The sequence below is a fragment of the Lepidochelys kempii genome, chromosome 1 (assembly GCF_965140265.1).
Source record: "Lepidochelys kempii isolate rLepKem1 chromosome 1, rLepKem1.hap2, whole genome shotgun sequence".
Lineage (NCBI taxonomy): Eukaryota > Metazoa > Chordata > Testudines > Cheloniidae > Lepidochelys > Lepidochelys kempii.
The window spans coordinates 6025003-6045004 of NC_133256.1; the positions used below are offsets into that span (position 1 = coordinate 6025003).

The following is a 20002-nucleotide window of genomic DNA, read 5'->3' on the forward strand; positions in this document are numbered from 1 at the left end:
CCAGGGACGCTGCTGGGTGTCAACCTTTTTTTTTTTTTTTTTTTTTGGAAATCTGGCCTTAGTTGTGGTGTCTGAACATTTGAGAGTCTGTCCCCAGTGGTTTAACCCTACCACACTGCAGCACAATGCACCAGGATGAGAAAGGGGGGACAAGGAAGGGTGGCTCTGCCTCAAAGTGCACTTCGAACCCCCCCAAATCCTAACCAGAGCGATCTCAGGCACAAAGTATTTAAAGTTCACTTTCTGATACTGACAATAAATCAATGAAACAGAGTATTGTCTGTGTGTGTGTGTGTATAAAATACTCATGAAAAAGTCTTGCTCTACTTTGTTATCACCCTTGTTCCTGTTGACTAATATATGCAGGATAGCATATAGATATACATCACGTTCATAATATGTATTATCTGCACCGTATATATATGAGTAGCATGCATTAATTACCAGTAACATTAACCACAAATATTGTAACAAAAGAACTAGATAAGTTAAAAAAAAAACTAGTTAAGTTCATAGAGGACAGGTCCATCAGTGGCTATTAGCCAGGATGGGCAGGGATGGTGTCCCTAGCCTCTGTTTGCCAGAAGCTGGGAATGGGCGACAACCACTTGATGATTCCCTGTTCTGTTCATTCCCTCTGAGGCACCTGGCTTTGGCCACTGTCGGCAGACAGGATACTGGGCTAGATGGACCTTTGGTCTGACCCACTATGGCCGTTCTTATGGTCTTAACAGTGATATTGCTGAAACGGCCTATACCATGATCCTGTTCATTCACTTATCCTTAGTATCCCCAAATACCTTGCATTTACTTAACTAAGCATTGGCACAAGCAGATAGGAAACTTGTCAACATGTGTAACTTGTAAAATCATATAAATAATAGCAGCTGAAATTTGTACCTGGGGGGAGCATACTGGACGGCTCTTTAGAGACTGGTATCGTATCAAATCTTTTTCCTGCTCCATATTAATAAACCTGACTGACACTGGTTATTTGGGATCTTGAGTATATTTCATAAGAAAATAATGAATCAAAGCATGGTCAAACAATACAATTTATCAACAATTCCAGATAGTTTGAATAACCTCCCATAGACATCACTGCAGAGATCCTGTGGCCCATTTTCCCTGGAAAATGGCAGTCTCTGGGGAAGCATAAAGAGAAATGGTCCCTCAGCCTCCATGACATAGCTCCGCCGTGGCTCCTCACCCCTGCCTGAGGCCCTTTCCCCACAGCGCCAGGGGGGCATGAGTCGAGTTTCAAGGAATATGGGGGGTGCTGGCGCCCAAACTGCATAGGCTACTAATGGGGGGAACAATTTAAAGGTTTAGCCACCCCCCACAAACAGCTCGAGTCAGAGCCCGCAAGCTGGGCAGGCCCCTCCCAGTTGCAAGGCACCCAGCACCGCCATGTACAACTGGGAAGTGGACAGCGATGAGGAGTCCTGTGCCAGGCGCCGGCCCCAGCCCCCATGCTGGTGGGGTGGTGTCTGGCTATGGCCCCCACCCAGGTCCGGAGGAGCCCAGGATCTCTGGTGGGTGGCAGAGGGCAAAGCGCAGCTGCTGGGGGTGGGCGAGGAGAAGGGGCCGGCCCCGAGACGAGGTGGTTCCCAGGTGAGTGGAGGATTCATGGCTGTTCCTGCTGCGAGCCACACCCCATGATCCATGGCTGTTGGGCCCCCTGGAGTAACAGCCCTGCTGCCCCCCAGGTACCGGGGCTGGACTGTGTCACTCTGCTTCCACCTGGACAATGCCATGATCTGGACCAACATAGGTAACAGCTGGGCCCAGTCCCTCTGCCCAGCACTGGTGGCCCCTGTGTCCTTTCCTTGATTCTCGGGCAGGGGGTGACTGTGGGGTGCACCCGGTTCCTGGGGGGTGTCTGCGGCAGGGCTGCCAGGTGGTGACAGGGCTGTTGCCAGGTCCCCTGAGCCTGCCGTGCCCTCACTCCACCCCTTCCCGCCTAGAGTCTCCTGCACGCCGCAGGAGGCTGGGGAAGAAGGGGGCGGTGCTGATCAGCAGGGCTGCTGGCAGGCAGGTGGGGGAGCTGACGGGGGGCTGCTGACGTGTTACTGTGGCTCTTTGGCAATGGGCGCTGGTCAATTCTGGCTCCTTCTCAGGTGCAGGTTGGCCACCCCTGGATGAGAAAGCTGGGTGTACAGGGCCAAAAGTAATATGAGATCTGAGCTGTGTTTGAAGAGTTCTTCTTCAGGTCACTGATTTCATAAGAATTGGGCTGGGCCTTATTTCAGCCAAAACTCAGGTGCTGAACTGTATTGAAGTTCAAGACTTCTCAGTTAGACTGAAAGATAATAGGGTAGGGAACTGGCTATGAGAGAAACCCCATGTCACATGCATTACAAGCCAGGAAATCAGCTTATTAAAATTGAAAAAATATCATTGTCGTGGAGACAGCAGGGCTTAGTGGATAGAGCACTGCACTGGGATACCAGAAACCTAGGATCATTTCCTAGTTGGGTCATTGGGCTGCTGGGTGAGGTTAGGTAAGACACTTAACCTCCCTACAGGCAAGGAGTGAGCAGGCCTGGCCCTCTTGCTAGTGATGGACAAATGAGGCAGGAGCACAGCCAGGTGTAACTTCTATGGTGACCACCTCAGGCAGAGCACGGGGACTATATGCTGCACCCCATGCAAAGGTGACATCGTTCCCACACCAGCATGTACAGACCTTTCACGCCATGGTTTGTGAAGAGCTTTAAAATTGTTCAAGATGCAAGATTCTGCAGAAAGATACATCAGCACTAATGATCCCTGTGCATTAGGGGGGTGGGGCACTTGCTGATGCATTTCCCAGCACTAGACTCCACACAAGGTGCAGGCTAGAAGCTTTTCCTTCGGAACAGGAGAAGCACCCGGTCACGAATCTGTTTGGTTTTCACACCGTACATGATGAGGTTCATCATGGGAGGAAAGAGGAGGTAGAAAGTGCCCATCAGGACATGTACGTACGGGGCGATTTGGTGGCTGAACCTATGAGTTACTGAAGAGAGAACCCCTGGTACATAGACCACTAAGATGGCGCAAAGGTGGGAAACACAGGTACCGAAAGCCTTGAGCTGCTCTTCCTGGGATGCCAGGCTTAAGACAGTCCTTAGGATCTTGATGTATGACAGGACGATGAACAGCAAATCCAGCCCCACAATGAAGAGAGCTACGATGATCCCATAGATGTTATTGATCATAGTGCTGGCACAAGCCAGCTTTGCCACAGCCATGTGATTGCAGCAGCAATGGGAGATGACATGGGACTGGCAGAATGGCAGCCTCCTGACGAGGAAGGGCAGAGGGACCATGAACAGAACAGCCCAGACCAAAGCCGCCAACCCGATCTTCGCTATCATTGAATTGGTCAGGATGGTGGCGTATCTCAGGGGGTTGCAGATGGCCACGTACCTGTCGAAGGCCATGGCCAGCAGCAGACCAGACTCCATCCTGGCCGTTGGAACCTGACAGGTTGTGTTGTTGTGGCATCATTTGCAATTCTCAATGTCTTTCCTTTCAATAAAACCTAACTCATGGAATGAGCAGACCCTGTAAACTACATACATAGTAGGGGCAGTCTCAGTTCTGGAAGAAGTGGACTGACCTTTTGTTGAGTTCATCAGTCATGTTGCAATAACACTAATCATACAAACCCTGATATTTTTCTGTGCAAAATCATTTAGAGTTTTTAGAATGTCATTACAAGTAACGACTTATGAACCCCACTTGATTACAAGTATCCTACCTGGTGTACTTTGCTGCTAAAAGATGCACATTTTGATAATCACTACAAAAGGTTTTCTCTCCCCCCCCCACACTCTCCTGCTGGTAATAGCTCATCTTAAGTGATCACTCTCCTTAGACAGTGCATGATAAACACCTATTTTTTCATGGTCTGTGTGTATATAAATCTCCTCACTGTATTTTCCACTTTATGCATCCGATGAAGTGAGCTGCAGCTCACGAAAGCTTATGCTCAAATGAATTGGTTCGTCTCTAAGGTGCCACAAGTACTCCTGTTCTTTTTGTGAATACAGACTAACACAGCTGCTACTCTGAAACCTGTCATGATAACAGAATTACAGAATAAAGAGTCTCTCACAGTGCAATTGTACCAGGGGAGAGAACTATGGCTCTGTGTGTAACCTGAACATCCCTGATATTTTGGAATACTCACTTGTTTCTTCCTGTACTTTTTTTGGTTGTTTGGTTTTTGATGGAATTAAATAGTTCCCTTCTAAATGACCAACCTCACTCTACTCTCACTTATGCGGGCCTAAATCCAGAATCATTCCAGTTTTACACCAGTTTGACTGACAGCAGATTTGGCCCAAAGCTTTCCATTTCTTTTAAAAATCTCCTATTTAGAAAGTTCCTTGATTAGCTTTAATATAAACTGCCCCAGCTCACCTGAACCCTGGCTGCGTCTTCTTCCCTCTCAGCACATGCTGAAGTCACACACAAACTGCAGGACTCTGCACTCAGCTGAGATCAACTGGGGGAGAGTATTTATACCTCCTAATGACACACACCCTGGTGACTTTACTCGGTGGCAGTTGAGAGACTTGGGTCATTATCGCGGCACATTTGCTTTGGGGCCTAGAGGGTCACAGCAAATGGTGAATGTAGATTAACCCAGGTCTCTCCAGCTGGGCTGGTGTTCATATCGACATCTACGTGAAAAAGTGTGGGCCAAACCCTCAGCAGAGTGCATGCACGTGTCGTCCATATTGCACGTGTCCACAAAATAGTGTGCAAATCCCCGCAACCGACGTGTGTACCAGGGATTTACATACCTAAATTGGGCAGGTGCAAAAGTGCACACACAGTGTGCAGGACTTCACCCTGCGTGTTAGGGCTCTGCTTGGAGTTGACTATGAAGACAACTGAACACTGGTTTGGGAAAGAGATGGGTAATGACATCTTACGTGTACATGGCCTCTTTTATCCAGTAGAATCCCCCAAACCTCATTCTACAGAGACCCACTCACGCATTGCAGACATGCAGCCAGCTCTGGGGTGGAACATAAGCAGCAACACTACAAAAGCGCAGCGGCTACCACTTCCTCTTTGGGTAGGAAGAAGGGCCCCCCTGTATAGGCATAGTTTGACTTCAATATTTGGGGGGCAGCTCCAGCCAGGAGAATAGGGCCACATTTGGAGGACAAATTCCGTGCCTACCAGAGGCTTGCAGCGCTGGGCCCACTGTGGGTTCACCCTGGTGTTTGTTCAGGCCTTGCACAGGGACCTGGCAGTGTGTGTGTGTGTGGAATTTAACCATGGTCACAGGGTGGCTAATGCCAGGTGTCCATAGCCAGGGGGCAGCCTTGGAAGCCACGACTGGAAAGCACCCAACCTCCATGAGCTAGGGGTTGGGTCGGGGCTGCCCCACTCCTGAGTGTGGGTTTCCTGCTGACTCAGAATCAGCCCCAGTCTCGGTCACAGTGGTGCTGCCAGCCCCCTCTCTGTGCGGCAGCTGGCTGGACCTGAGCCAGTCAAGTGACCTCGGAGACCAGGTGAACTGCATTCTGCACCCCATGGAGAGAGGCAGGAGTAACGGGGTAAGGGCGGGACCTGCCCGGTGGGGGGGGTGTGACTCAACCTACTTGGGGGGTGGCCGAACCTTTACATTGGGCCCCCCCCTCACTATAAATATATGCTTGTTGGAGACCCCAGGGCATGGCCACTAGTTAAGTCGAGGGGATGGAAGTCCATAAGGGTCGAGGAGGTCTCCCTGCTGAAGGCCTAAGGGCTTCTTTTCAACCCCCCTTAATAGAACTCAGGCCTGGCTGGTTTGAGTAAGATCTTTTGCTCTTAAAACAATGTTGCAGCCATAGATAATGCCTTATAGTGTAAGGTTTGCTGACGCCAAGTTAAAGATAACAGGAGAGACAGTTACAAGGCCAGACAGGATGTGCTGGTTGTTTAAGTTGCTACGAATGCTTGTTAGAGGTTGCAGGAAATAAACATTGTTGTTACCCATATAAGGAAGGCAGAGTATTTGTGCAAAGCTTTGATTGGCTGATGTGTAGTGCAGTAGCATTAAGGAATATAAAAGTGTGTGTAATGACCTGCTCTGGGGTGCAGGATTTGAGATTTCTCTCCCTGTACCTTTCTTTGGAATTTGAAATAAACTTTTCTGCTTCTCCACCCCATTGTGTTTACTGGGTGACACACACCGGGCAACGAATCCCTGCTCTTGTTTTGCCTCTGGGCACTGGGTGCCGGCAACATGCAGGTTCATAGTGCTCCCTCCCGCCTCGCCCACCAGGCCGGCAAGCCGTCGTCCCCTCAGACGGATCAAATGGGAAATCAGGCCAGGGGCTGAGCCCGCAGCCTGGCTTCCCCAGGCTGCCTCGCATCCCTCAGGGGAGGGGCACCGCAAGGCGTGCGCGGCCCCTCGCCTCAGCGGGGACCGGGGCCAGCGAGGGGGCGACGGGACCAGGCAGGTGCCACAGCCGGTCCCCGCCAACACCCTGCCCCTCAGCAGCCCGCTGTGTGCCTGGAGCCCATCGCCTGGGGTTGGCAACTTTCTAATCCCTGAAATCCAAACCGCCCTGTGCCGCCCCTTCCCCTGAGGCTCCGTCCCCTCCCCCCTCTACCTCTGAGGCCCCTCCCCCTACCCAGATGCTGACAATTTCCCTTTTTGACTGGACATTCTGGTCAAAAACCGGACACCTGGCAACAACCCTGTCATCACCTGGAAGCCCTGCACCAGGCACCCCGCAGTAACCTGGTGCACCTCACAGTCACCCCCAGCCTGGGAACGAAGGAAGGATGCAGGGGCCACCAGTGCTGGGCAGAGGGATGCACTCGTGCTCAGCCCGGCTCTTACCTATGCTGGTCCAGATCACAGCATTGTCCAGGTGGAAACAGAGTGGCACCACCCAGCCCCGGTCCGTGTGGCAGCAGGGCCGATACTCCAGGGGGCCGAAAAGCCACGGATCATGAGGTGCGGCCGCTTGGAGCAGGAACAGCCATGAACCCTCCAGCCAGCTGGGAACCACCTCCTCTTGGGGTCAGCCCCTGCTCCTTGCCCACAGCCAGGCATTTTTGTCGCTCTTCTCTGGACTCTCTCCAACTTGTCCACATCCTTCCTGGAATGTATTGCCGAGAACTGGATACAATACTCCAGTTGAGGCCTAATCAGCCGCAGAATAGAGCGGAAGAATTTCTTCTCCTGTCTTGCATACAACACTCCTGCTAATAAATCCCAGAAGGATGTTTGCTTTTTTTGCAACAGCGTTACACTGTTGTCTCATATTTAGCTTGTGGTCCACTATGACCCCGAAATCCCTTTCTGCAGTACTCCTTCCTAAGCAGTCATTTCCCATTTTGTATGTGTGCAACTGATTGTTCCTTCCTAAATGGAGTATTTTGCATTTGTCCTTATTGAATTTCATCCTATTTACTTCAGACCATTTCTCCAGTTTGTCCAGATTATTTTGAATTTTAATCCTATCATCCAAAGCATTTGCAACTCCTCCCAGTTTGGTTTCATTTGAAAACTTATAACTGTACTCTGTATGCCATTATCTAAATCATTGATGAAGATATTGAACAGATCTGGACACAGAACCGATCCCTGCAGGGTCCCACTCCTTATGCCCTTCCAGCATGACTGTGAACCACTGGTAAATACTCTCTTGGAATGGTTCTCCAACCAGTTTTGCACCCATCTTATAGTAGATTGATCTAGGTAGCATTTCCCTAGTTTGTTTATGAGAAGGTCATGTGAGACAGTATCAAAAGCTTTACTAAAATCAACATATACCACATCTATTGCTTTCCCCCATCCACAAGGCTTGTTACTTTGTCAGAGAAAGCTATCAGGTGGATTTGTTTTTGATTAATCCATGCTGACTGTTATTTATCACCTTATTATATTCTAGATGTTTGCAAATTGATTGCTTAATTATTTGCTCCATTTTCTTTCGGGGTACACAAGTTAAGATGACTGGTCTGTAATTTCCTGGGTTGTCCTTATTCCCCTTTTTATAGATGGGCACTGTATTTGCCCTTTCCAGTCTTCTGGAATGTCTCCCATCTTTCATGACTTTTCAAAGATAATTGCTAATGGCTCAGATATCTCCTCGAGTATTCTAGAATGCATTTAATCAGGCCCTGGTGACTTGAAGATTTCTAATTTGTCTTAGTAATTTTTAATTTGTTCTTTCCCTATTTTAGCCTCTTCTGATCTTACCTCATTTTCATAGTCGTTCACTATGTTACACGTCCAAACGCCACCAACCTTCCTGGTGAAAACAGAAACAAAGAAGTCATTAAGAATCTCTGACATTTCCACATTTTTTGTTATTGTTTTTCCTCCCACATTGAGTAACAGGCCTACTCTGTCCTTAGTTTCAGAGTAACAGCCGTGTTAGTCTGTATTCGCAAAAAGAAAAGGAGTACTTGTGGCACCTTAGAGACTAACCAATTTATTTGAGCATGAGCTTTCGTGATGCATCCGATGAAGTGAGCTGTAGCTCACGAAAGCTCATGTTCAAATAAATTGGTTAGTCTCTAAGGTGCCACAAGTACTCCTTTTCTTTCTGTCCTTAGTCTTCATCTTGCTTCTAATGTATTTGTAGAATGTTTTCTTGTTACCCTTTATGAATCTAGCTAGTTTGATCTGATTTTGTGCCTTGTCCTTTCTAATTTTGTCCCTACATACTTGTGTTATTTGTTTATATTCATCCTTTGTAATTTGACCAAGTTTCCACTTTTTGTAGGACTCCTTTTTGATTTCTAGATCATTGAAGATCTCCTGGTTAAGCCAGGGTGGTCTCTTACCATACTTCCTATCTTTCCTACGCAGTGGCTTAGTTTGCTCTTGTTCCCTTAATAATGTCTCTTTGAAAAACTGCCAAATGTCTTCAGTTGTTTTTCCCCTTAGACTTGCTTCCCATGGGATCTTACCTATCAACTCACCGAGTTTGCTAAAGTCTGCCTTCTTGAAATCCATTGTCTTTACTGTGCTGTTCTCCCTCCTACCATTCCTTAGAATCATGAACTCTACCATTTCATGATCACTTTCATCCAAGTTACCTTCCACTTTCAAATTCTCAACCAGTTCTTACCTAATTGTCATATCTAGAACAGCCTTCCCCCTAGTAGCTTTCTTCACCTTCTGAAATAAAAGATGGTCTCCAATACATTCCAAGAACTTGTTGGATAATCTGTGCCCTGCTGTGTTATTTTCCCAATAGAGGTCTGGGGAGTTGAAGTCTACCGTCACCACCAAGCCCTGTGATTTGAATGATTTTGTTAGTTGTTTGAAAAAAGCCTCACCCACCTCTTCTTCCTGGTTTGGTGGTCTGCAGTAGACCCCTACCATCACATCACCTTTGTTTTTTACCCCTTTTATCTTTACCCAGAGACTTTCAACCAGTCTGTCTCCTATTTCCATCTCAACCTCAGTCCAAGTGTGTACATTTTTAATATATAAGGGAACACCTCCTCCCTTTTCTGCCTTCCTGTCCTTCCTGAGCAAGCTGTACCCTTCTATAACAATATTCCAGTCATGCGCATTATCCCATCAGGTCTCTGTGATGCCAATGATGTTATAGCTGTGTTTATTTACTAGCATTTCGAGTTCTTCCTGCTTATTCCCCATACTTCTCGCATTAGTATTCAGACATCTAAGATACTAATTTGATTTCCCCCGTGCGCCCCTCCCATTCTGTCTTGTCTCTCCTTTTCCCCTGCTATAACAGCCTATGCTCTGCCAAATTTCAAACCTTCTTCCACGTCTCCATGTTCTTGACTTACCTGTGGGCTTTGGTCACCTGCCCCCTTCGAACCTAGTTTAAAGCCCTCGTCACTAGGTTAGCCATCATCAAGTGATCCATACCCTGTTGCCCATTCCCAGCTTCTGACAGACAGAGGCAAGGGATACCATCCCAGCCCATCCTGGCTAATAGCTACTGATGGACCTGTCTTCCACCAATTTATATAGTTCTTTTTTTAGCTTATCTAGTTATTTTGTTATGATATTTGTGGTTAATGTTATTGGTACTTAATGCATACTACTAGGCTATATACGGTGCAGATAATACGTATTATGAACGTGATGTATATCTATATGCTATCCAGCATATATTAGTCAACAGGAACAAGGGTAATAGCAAAGAAGACCAAGACTTTTTCACGAGTATTTTATACACACACACACACGGAGACAATACTCTGTTTCATTTATTTATTGTCAGTATCAGAGAGTGAACTTTAAATACTTTGTGCCTGAGATCACTCTGGTAACGATTTGGGGAGTTTCAAAGTGCTCTTTGAGGCAGATCCACCCTTCCTCGTCCCCCCTCTCTTGACCTGGTGCATTGTGCTGCTGTGCGGTCGGGTTAAACCACTGGGAACAGACTCTCAAATGTTCAGACACCACAGCTAAGGCCAGATTTCCAAAAAAAAAAAAAAAAAAGGTTGGCACCCAGCAGCATCCCTGGTGGCACGTTTGGGACAGAAGAGCCCAGCACTCAGCACTTCTTCTGGGGCCTAAATGGCCCCTGGTGTCTTGCTACATTTCAGAGGTGACGGAACATCAGGGGCAGATACAGCATTTATTTCTGCAGCGTGCACATCCATGGCTGTGGCTGGGTGTGTCAGTAATAAAGGCCAGATGTTCCACCAAAGCAAGAGAAGGTGCAAGGTGCCTTCACACTCCTCTTCACACTCCTTCGCACTCCACACATGGGGCTGAATGAGGAGAAGGCCATGGCCAAGCAGCACTAAGCTTGTGTAGGGGATGGTGTACGGCTTCCTGTGAATCGGAGGTGGAGTTCCCATCCCAGCGTACACAAAGCCCCCACAACCATGCTAAGTTACTCAGAAATCCTCTCCTTCATCCTCTGCTTCCTGATCGCTCAGCACCCCCCCCCCTCCCCCGGTCAGCCTAGAAGCTTTTCCCTTGGGACAGGAGAAGCACCCAGTCACAAATCTCTTTGGTTTTCACACCGTACATGATGGGGTTCATCATGGGAGGAAAGAGGAGGTAGAAATTGTCCATCAGGATGTGTATGTGCTGGGCAACATGCGCACAAACCTGTGAATTATTGAGGAGAGAAGCACAGGGGCGTAGACCACTAAGATGGCACAAAGGTGGGAAACACAGGTGCCGAAAGTGTTGAAATAAACACATAAACTGAATACATATGGAGACTGTAGGGCAGAGTCAGGGGATATCATGGGAAGGCTGCAGTGAGCACACTGTGGGTAGGTGGCCTTGAGGAAAAAGAGGCCATTTCTGCAGGGGATCACCCAGGTCGGCGCTGACCTTTTTGTTTCAAGTGATTTGCTCTGCCAGACAGTAAAAATCAGAACAACAGTGGAACCAGGAAACCCAGACCTCATTGAATTGGCAGTCACATATGAATTCCCAGACATATTCGGAGACACAGGATTTTTGCCTGGACGTGGTGAAATACAGAGCTCAGGTTACATGCGTTGACTGAGGCCTGGTGATTGAAGTACGTGCTTCAGAATTCAGAAATCCAGAGAAGAGGGGACGTGGGAAATGCACTAAATTAGCCGGGAGCCTCTCAGAAGAGTGTCTCCAATCCACTTGCCGGGCCCTCAGAACAATTCGGAGCAGCGATTTGTTGTTCTGACATTACCAAGTTCCATAAAAAACCCTCGTTGAGTCTGAAATCCCTTCTTTTGTTTTCAAAAGAGAAGACACCATCTTGTACGTAATTCAACTTTGTAACACCAGACACTGGCCTCTAGAGTTAAGCTGGTGTCAGTGTTTAGTGGGCACAAGCCGGTGTATTTAAGCTGTAGAGTTGCAAGTGATTTTATCCCAGTTTAGAGAAGCAAAGCCTGAGAAGGTAACTCGTCTTAAATGTTTTGGTACCAATTCTAGGAGGTGACTCCCCCACTATTTTTAGTCACACGTGGTTCTTCTTGTACAAATACTTTTGTCATATTTGCCTTCTGATCAACTGGTTTGTACATTTATAACTTACAGTTTCTAATAACGTCATTTACAATTCGAGCAGAGATCCCCAAACTGTGGGGTGCACTCCCCTAGGGTGGCATGGAGGAACATCCTGGGGGGGCATTGCAGGGCCTTTGTGTGGACCAACATGGGGGGGGCGCAACCCTCAAAATTTGGGGGAACGCTGAATTAGAGACTTCTTTCAAATGCTCTATGGAAGGCAGAAATCACCTGAATTCACATTTATAGCTGTCTTTCAAACATAATATAAAGAAAACTAGTCTACGTGTTTAGAAGCAAAGTAGAAGCAGTAAAACTACATTCCGGGATCTGTGTAAGGAGACAGGGAGATCATAGACGTTTTATAGTGAGAGAGGTGTCATCTTAGCCACATGGGTTGGATGGGCATTCAGTCGCTGCTTAAAGTCAGAGATTTCCTAAAGAGTTTATTTAACTAGCATAAATCTTCATTTCATAAAGCAAACAAGCAAAAGTGCTCACATGTGGTAAAACCCTGGAGAGGAAAGACAATAGCATTTATATGAATCCTAGGCAGAGAGCCTGGAAGCAATCGTACTTAGATTTCAAATATTCTGATGCACAGAGTTACAAGAAGGGTTCAATTAGGTGGCTTGTTTAAATATTTTATGAGTCTTCTCTCTCCCACCTCCTCTGGAAGACTTTTCATTTGATTTTTTCTTTTTGGTTTTTCCCTCTAATAAAAAATACAAATGATTTGACAAGACCGCATTTTACTCTTTATTTCTGGAAATGAACTCAGCTCAGAGCTCATATTCTTTTAGCCCTATACACCAGGCCCCCCTGAAAAGCTCGAGTCACAGCCCACACCAAATGTAACTCTATAGTGACCCAAGTCTCTCAACTCCCACCTGGGGAATAAAGTCACCAGGATGTCTGTCATTAGGAGGTATAAATACTCTCATCCAGTTGATCTCCGCTGAGTGGAGAGTCCTGAAGTTTGTGTGTGACTTCAGCATGTGCTGAGAGTGAAGAAGACACAGCCAGGGTTCAGGTGAGCTGGGCAGTTTATATTAAAGCTAATCAAGGATCTTTCTAAATAGGAGATTTTTAAAGGAAATGGAAAGCTTTGGGCCAAATCTGCTGTAAGTCACACTGCTGTAATACTGGAATAATTCTGGATTTACACCTGTATAAGTGAGAGCAGAGTGAGGTTGGTCATTTAGAAGAGAACTATTTAATTCCATCAAAAAACAAAAAACTATGTGAAGAAACCACTGAGTATTCAAAAAATCAGGGATGTTAGAGTTACCCTCTTAGAATGTATAAGCAACTGAATATCGAGCGGAAATAGAGAGATGTACGGTTTGGAGAGACCATTATTGGCCACTGTTTCTAGGTCCAGTGTCAACACTTCAAAAAGGTTGTGGACAGATTGAAAAGGGTTCAGAAAAGAGCTACAAGAAAGATTTCAGATCTGCAAAACATGGCTTGTAGCCAGAGACTAAAGAAGCTCAATCTATTTAGTTTATCCGAGAGAAGGTTAAGAGGTGACTTGATCACAGTCTTTAAGTCTATAGATGGGAAGAGATTTCTGAATGTAGAAGGTTCTGTAATCTAGTAGACAAAGGCAGAATGAGAGCCAATGTCTGGGAACTGAGACTAGACAAATTTAGGCTAGAAACAAGGTGCACATTCACAGAGCAAGGTGAACTAATATTTGGAATAACTTAGCTAGGAATGTGGTTGGATCGCCATTACTTGAAGTCTTTAAAGCAAGACTTGATGCTTTCTCAGCAATACGCTCCAGCTCCAAGAATCATTATGGGCTAGATGCAGAACTCACCTGGTGAAATTTTGTGCCCTGTGTTATTCAGGAGGTCAGAGCAGGTGATCATAATAGTCCCTTCTTGCCTTAAAATCTATGACTCCATAATTATTTGATCACAATTTTTCTCAGTTAATGGCCTTCAATAAATACAGCCTGTAACAGCTTGCAATATTTTTTCCCTTTGTGAAAATAGTCTCTGCATCTCTGTTGATTTGGACTTTTTATACCATAAAATTTCTTCTCTCCAAAGTCTGTTTTGAATACATGTGACTTTTTTAAGAGCCTAAGGTGAGGGACCTTGTCAAAGGCTTTCTGAAAGTCCAAATACACTATAGCCACCCTTGTCCATATGTTTGTTGACCTCCTCAAAGAATTCTACTAGACTGGTGGGGGATGATTTCCCTTTACAAAAGCCCAGTTGATTCTTCCCCAACAAATCTTGTTAATCTATATGTCTGGTAATTCTGTTCTTTATGAACATTTTAACCTATTCATCTGGTTCTGAAGTTAGGCTGATTGGGGTGTAATTGCCAGGATCACCTCTGGAACCTCAGCATCGTTCTAGCAAGCTGCCAGTCATCTGTTACAGAGGCTCATTTAAGTGGTAGCCTAGACTCTAAGAATTTAGGAGTATACTTATCATTTGGCCAATTAGAGGTATAAAAGAAAGAATCAAAATCACTGTCTGCTGGTGTAAGGTCCTTCTCTTACTGTGACAGTCTGAGGCCCTGTTCTTAGGCTAAGGACTTTGGCTAAGCAACAGAGGCAGCCATAAGCTGGGAAGCGACAGGTCACATCCTCACATTCCAACCTAGTCACATTGAAATAAGGTGCTACTGGGCTGCTAGGAATACAAATCTGTCCTGATAATGCCTGTCACCTCCAGAGAAAGGGAAGTGCCTAGAAGATGTAAAAGGAAACTTAGTTTGATAGCATCCTGTCTGGTAAGATATCAAGGTTCCTTCCCCACTCTGAACTCTAGGGTACAGATGTGGGGACCTGCATGAAAACCTCCTAAGCTTACTTTTACCAGCTTAGGTTAAAACTGCCCCAAGGTACAAATTAATTTTATCCTTTGTCCTCGGAATATCCACTGCCACCACCAAACTTTATCTGGGTTCCTGAGAAAACGTAGTTTGGAAATGTCTTTCCCCCCAAAATCCTCCCAACCCTTGCACCCCACTTCCTGGGGAAGGTTTGGTAAAAACCCTCACCAATTTGCATAGGTGACCACAGACCCAAACCCTTGGATCTTAGAACAATGAAAAAGCATTCAATTTCCTTACAAAAAGACTTTTAATAGAAGTAAAAAGGAATCACCTCTGTAAAATCAGGATGATAGATACCTTACAGGGTAATTAGATTCAAAACATAGAGAATCCCTCTAGGCAAAACCTTAAGTTACAAAAAAGACACACAGAAAGGAATAGTCATTCTATTCAGCACAGCTATTTTCTCAGCCATTTAAAGAAATCATAATCTAACACATACCTAGATAGATTACTTACTAAATTCTAAGACTCCATTACTGTTTTGTCCCCAGCAAAAGCAACACACAGACAGACACAGCCCCTTTGTTTTTCTCCCTCCTCCCAGCTTTTGAAAGTATCTTGTCTCCTCATTGGTCATTTTGGTCAGGTACCAGTGAGGTTACCTTTAGCTTCTTAACCCTTTACAGGTGAAAGGATTTTTTTCCTCTGGACAGGAGGGATTTTAAAGGGGTTTACCCTTCCCTTTATATTTATGACATGCCCCCCAAATCTCAGCTAGGGTAAAACGCTGGCTGGGATTTCTTCCTGGAGCTCTAGGAAAAAACAGAGTTAATAAGACACATGCACCTCTAAATATACTATCAAGTATATGAAGACTAACAATATTTTCCACATCTCAAGGACGATTTTAACCAGTTGATTCTGGGAAACTTTCATGGGAGAGTGCATCAGCCACTTTGTTAGAAGTTCCTGAGATGTGTTGGATGTCAAAATCAAAATCTTGGAAAGCTAAACTCCACCGAAAAAGTTTTTTGTTATTTCCCATGGCGGTATGAAGCCACTGTAGCGCAGCATGGTCGGTTTGCAGGTGGAAACACCGTCCCCAAACATAGGGGCGTAGCTTTTCCAGAGCGTAGACAATGGCATAACATTCTTTTTCACTGACAGACCAGTTGCTTTCCCTCTCAGACAGCTTCTTGCTGAGAAACACTACAGGGTGGAATTCTTGATCTGGTCCTTCCTGCTTTAAAACTGCTCCCACACCATGCTCGGACGCATCTGTGGTTACTAGGAACGGTTTGTCAAAGTCTGGGGCCCTTAGTACAGGGTCAGACATGAGTGTCGCTTTAAGCTGGTTAAAGGCCTTCTGACACTCTTCGGTCCACTGAATGGCATTTGGCTGTTTCTTTTTGGTTAGGTCTGTCAGTGGGGCAATGATTTGGCTGTATTGCGATACAAATCCTCTGTAATAACTGGCCAAGCCTAAGAAGGATTGAACCTGTTTCTTTGACCTTGGGACAGGCCACTTTTGGATAGCATCCACTTTGGCCTGTAGGAGGTTGATAGTTCCTTGACCCACCTGGTGTCCAAGGTAAGTCACTCTGTTTAGGCCTATTTGACACTTCTTAGCCTTAACAGTTAGTCCTGCCTCCCTTATGCGCTCAAGGACCTTTTGTAGATGTTCCAGGTGTTCTGCCCAGGAATCCGAAAATATGGCCACATTGTCAAGGTAGGCGACTGCATATTCTCCCTATCCCGCTAGGAGACCATCTACAAGTCTTTGGAAGGTGGCGGGTGCATTTCGCAGCCCGAAAGGGAGTACATTAAATTCATACAGCCCGAGATGTGTGGTGAAGGCTGACCTTTCCTTGGCGGATTCATCTAGCGGTACCTGCCAGTACCCCTTGGTTAAGTCCAAGGTAGAGATGAACTGGGCCCGTCCCAGTTTCTCTAATAGTTCATCTGTGCGTGGAATTGGATAGTTGTCTGGGCGAGTTACCGCATTTAGCTTACGGTAGTCCACGCAAAAACGTATTTCCCCATCTGGTTTGGGAACTAGAACCACTGGAGATGCCCATGCACTTTCAGAGGGGCGGATTACACCAATCTGTAACATATCCTGGATCTCCCGTTCTATAGCAGTTTTAGCTTGAGGAGACACCCGGTAAGGTTGGGCTCTAATTGGGTGAGCATTACCTGTGTCAATGGAGTGGTATGCCCGTTCAGTCAGTCCTGGGGTGGCTGAGAACGTCGGCGCGTAGCTAGTGCACAGCTCCTTGATCTGCTGTCACTGCATACGCCCAAGGGTCATGGAGAGGTTCACCTCTTCCACACCACCAGCACTTTTCCCTTCATAGTAGACACCTTCAGGCCACTCAGCGTCGTCTCCTCCCTGGGCTGTTAGCTGACAAACCTTTAATTCTCTGGAATAAAAGGACTTTAAAGAATTAATATGGTACACCTTATGCTTTCGGTTGGAGGTGGGGAATGCTACGAGATAATTTAGCTTCTTAACCCTTTATAGGTGAGAGGATTTTTTCCTCTGGCCAGGAGGGATTTTAAAGGGGTTTACCCTTCCCTTTATATTTATGACACAAGAACTCACTTATCAATAGCTGGGAAGTGAAATCCTCACTTCTGTTTTCTTTTGTCATTATAGTTCCCACTTTGCCATTGTTTGTCTGCATAATCTCTGTCTGGTTCTGTGATTGTTTCTGTCTGCTGTATAATTAATTTTGCTGGGTGTAAACTAATTAAGGTGGTGGGATATAATTGGTTAAATAATCATGTTACAATATGTTAGGATTGGTTAGTTAAATTTCAGGAAACTGATTGGTTAAGGTATAGCTAAGCAGAACTAAAGTTTTACTATATAGCCTGCAGTCAATCAGGAAGTGTGTGTGTGTGTGTGTGTGTGTGTGTGGGAAATGGGAACAGGGAATGGGGGTGGAGAAATAGGAATCATGTTTTGCTAAAGGGGGAAATGGGAACAGGGACACAGTTACGCCTCTGTGGTGTCAGAGCTGGGAAGGGGGACACTAAGGAAAGAAACTGGAATCATGTTTGCTGGAAGTTCACCCCAATAAACATTGAATTGTTTGCACTTTTGGACTTTGAGTATTGTTGCTCTCTATTCATGCAAGAAAGACCAGGGAAGTGCGTGAAGGAATAAGCCCCCTAACAAATCCCATCTGGTCCTGGTGACTTATTACTGTTTATCAGTTTCCTCCAAAACCTCTTCAACTACCCACACATCTGTCAGGGAAATTACACAGCACAGCACAGATTATCCAACAAGTTCTTGGAATGTATTGGAGACCATCTTTTATTTCAGAAGGTGAAGAAAGCTACTAGGGGGAAGGCTGTTCTAGATTTGATTTTGACAATTAGGGAAGAACTGGTTGAGAATTTGAAAGTGGAAGGCAACTTGGGTGAAAGTGATCATGAAATGGTAGAGTTCATGATTCTAAGGAATGGGTAGGAGGGAGAACAGCACAGTAAAGACAATGGATTTCAAGAAGGCAGACTTTAGCAAACTTGGTGAGTTGGTAGGTAAGATCCCATGGGAAGCAAGTCTAAGGGGAAAAACAACTGAAGACATTTGGCAGTTTTTCAAAGAGACATTATTAAGGGAACAAGAGCAAACTATCCCACTGCATAGGAAAGATAGAAAGTATGGCAAGAGACCACCCTGGCTTAACCAGGAGATCTTCAATGATCTAAAACTCAAAAAAGAGTCCTACAAAAAGTGGAAACTTGGTCAAATTACAAAGGATGAATATAAACAAATAACACGAGTATGTAGGGACAAAATTAGAAAAGCCAAGGCACAAAACGAGATCAAACTAGCTAGGGATATAAAAGGAAATAAGAAAATATTCTACAAATACCTTAGAAGCAAGAGGAAGACCAAGGACAGAGTAGGCCCGTTACTCAATGAGTTGGGAAAGAAACTTATTGAGTAATGTGACAGAAAACATGGAAATGGCAGAGATGCTTAATGACTTCTTTGTTTCTGTTTTTATCAAGAAGGTTGGTGGCAATTGGATGTCTAACATAGTGAATGCCAGTGAAAATGAGATAGGATCAGAGTCTAAAATAGGGAAAGAACAAGTCAAAAATTACTAAGACAAGTTAGATGTCTTCAAATCACCAGGGCCTGGTGAAATGCATCCTAGAATACTCAAGGAGCTGACTGAGGAGATATCTGAGCCATTAGCAATTATCTTTGAAAAGTTATGGAAGATGGGAGACAGTCCAGAAGACTGGAAAAGGGCAAATATAGTGCCCATCTATAAAAAGGGAAATAATTTCTGTTCCTGGAAAGCTAATGGAGCAAATAATTAATCAATCAATTTGCAAACACCTAAAAGATAATAAGGTGATAAATAATAGTCAGCATGTATTTGTCAAGAACAAATTGTGTCAAACCTTTGAGAGAGTAACAAGTCTTGTGGATGGGGGGAAGTGGCAGATGTGGTATATCTTTACTTTAGTAAGGCTTTTGATACTGTCTCACATGACCTTCTCAAAAACAAACTAGGGAAATACAAACTAGAAGGAGCTATTATAAGGTGTGTGGATAACTGGTTGGAAAATTATTCCCATAGAGTAGTTATCAGTGGTTCACAGTTATGCTGGAAGGGCATAATGAGTGGGGTCCCGCAGGGATCGGTTCTGGGTCTGGTTCTGTTCAATATCTTCATCAATGATTTCGATAATGGTACAGAAAGTACACTTTAAAAGTTTGTGGATGACACCAAGCTGGGAGGGGTTGCAAATGCTTTGGATGATAGGATTAAAATTCAAAATGATCTGGACAAACTGGAGAAATGGTCTGAAGTAAATAGGATGACATTCAATAAGAACAAATGCAAAGTACTCCCTTTAGGAAGGAACAATCAGTTGCACACATACAAAATGGGAAATGACTACCTAGGAAGGAATACTGCAGAAAGAGATCTGGGAGTCACAGTGGACCACAAGCTAAATATGAGTCAACAGTGTAATGTTGTTGCAAAAAAATCAAACGTCTTTCTGGGATGTATTAGCAGGAGTATTGTAAGCAAGACACGAGAAGTAATTCTTCCACTCTACTCTGCTCTGACTAGGCCTCAGCTTGAGTATTGTGTCCAGTTCTGGGTGCCACATTTCAGGAAGGATGTGGACAGATTGGAGAGAGTCCAGAGAAGATCATCAAAAATTATTAAAGGTCTAGAAAACGTGACCTATGAGGGAAGATTGAAAAAA

At 45.2% G+C, this 20002-nt stretch overlaps 1 protein-coding gene across 1 annotated transcript; it reads right to left on the reverse strand.

The window, feature by feature from the left end:
• Positions 1-2840: 2840 nt before the first annotated feature.
• Positions 2841-3452, reverse strand: LOC140898358 (olfactory receptor 52K1-like). The gene has a single exon (XM_073312117.1). It carries the CDS (start codon positions 3450-3452, stop codon positions 2841-2843), a length of 612 nt encoding a protein of 203 aa, XP_073168218.1.
• Positions 3453-20002: the final 16550 nt, after the last annotated feature.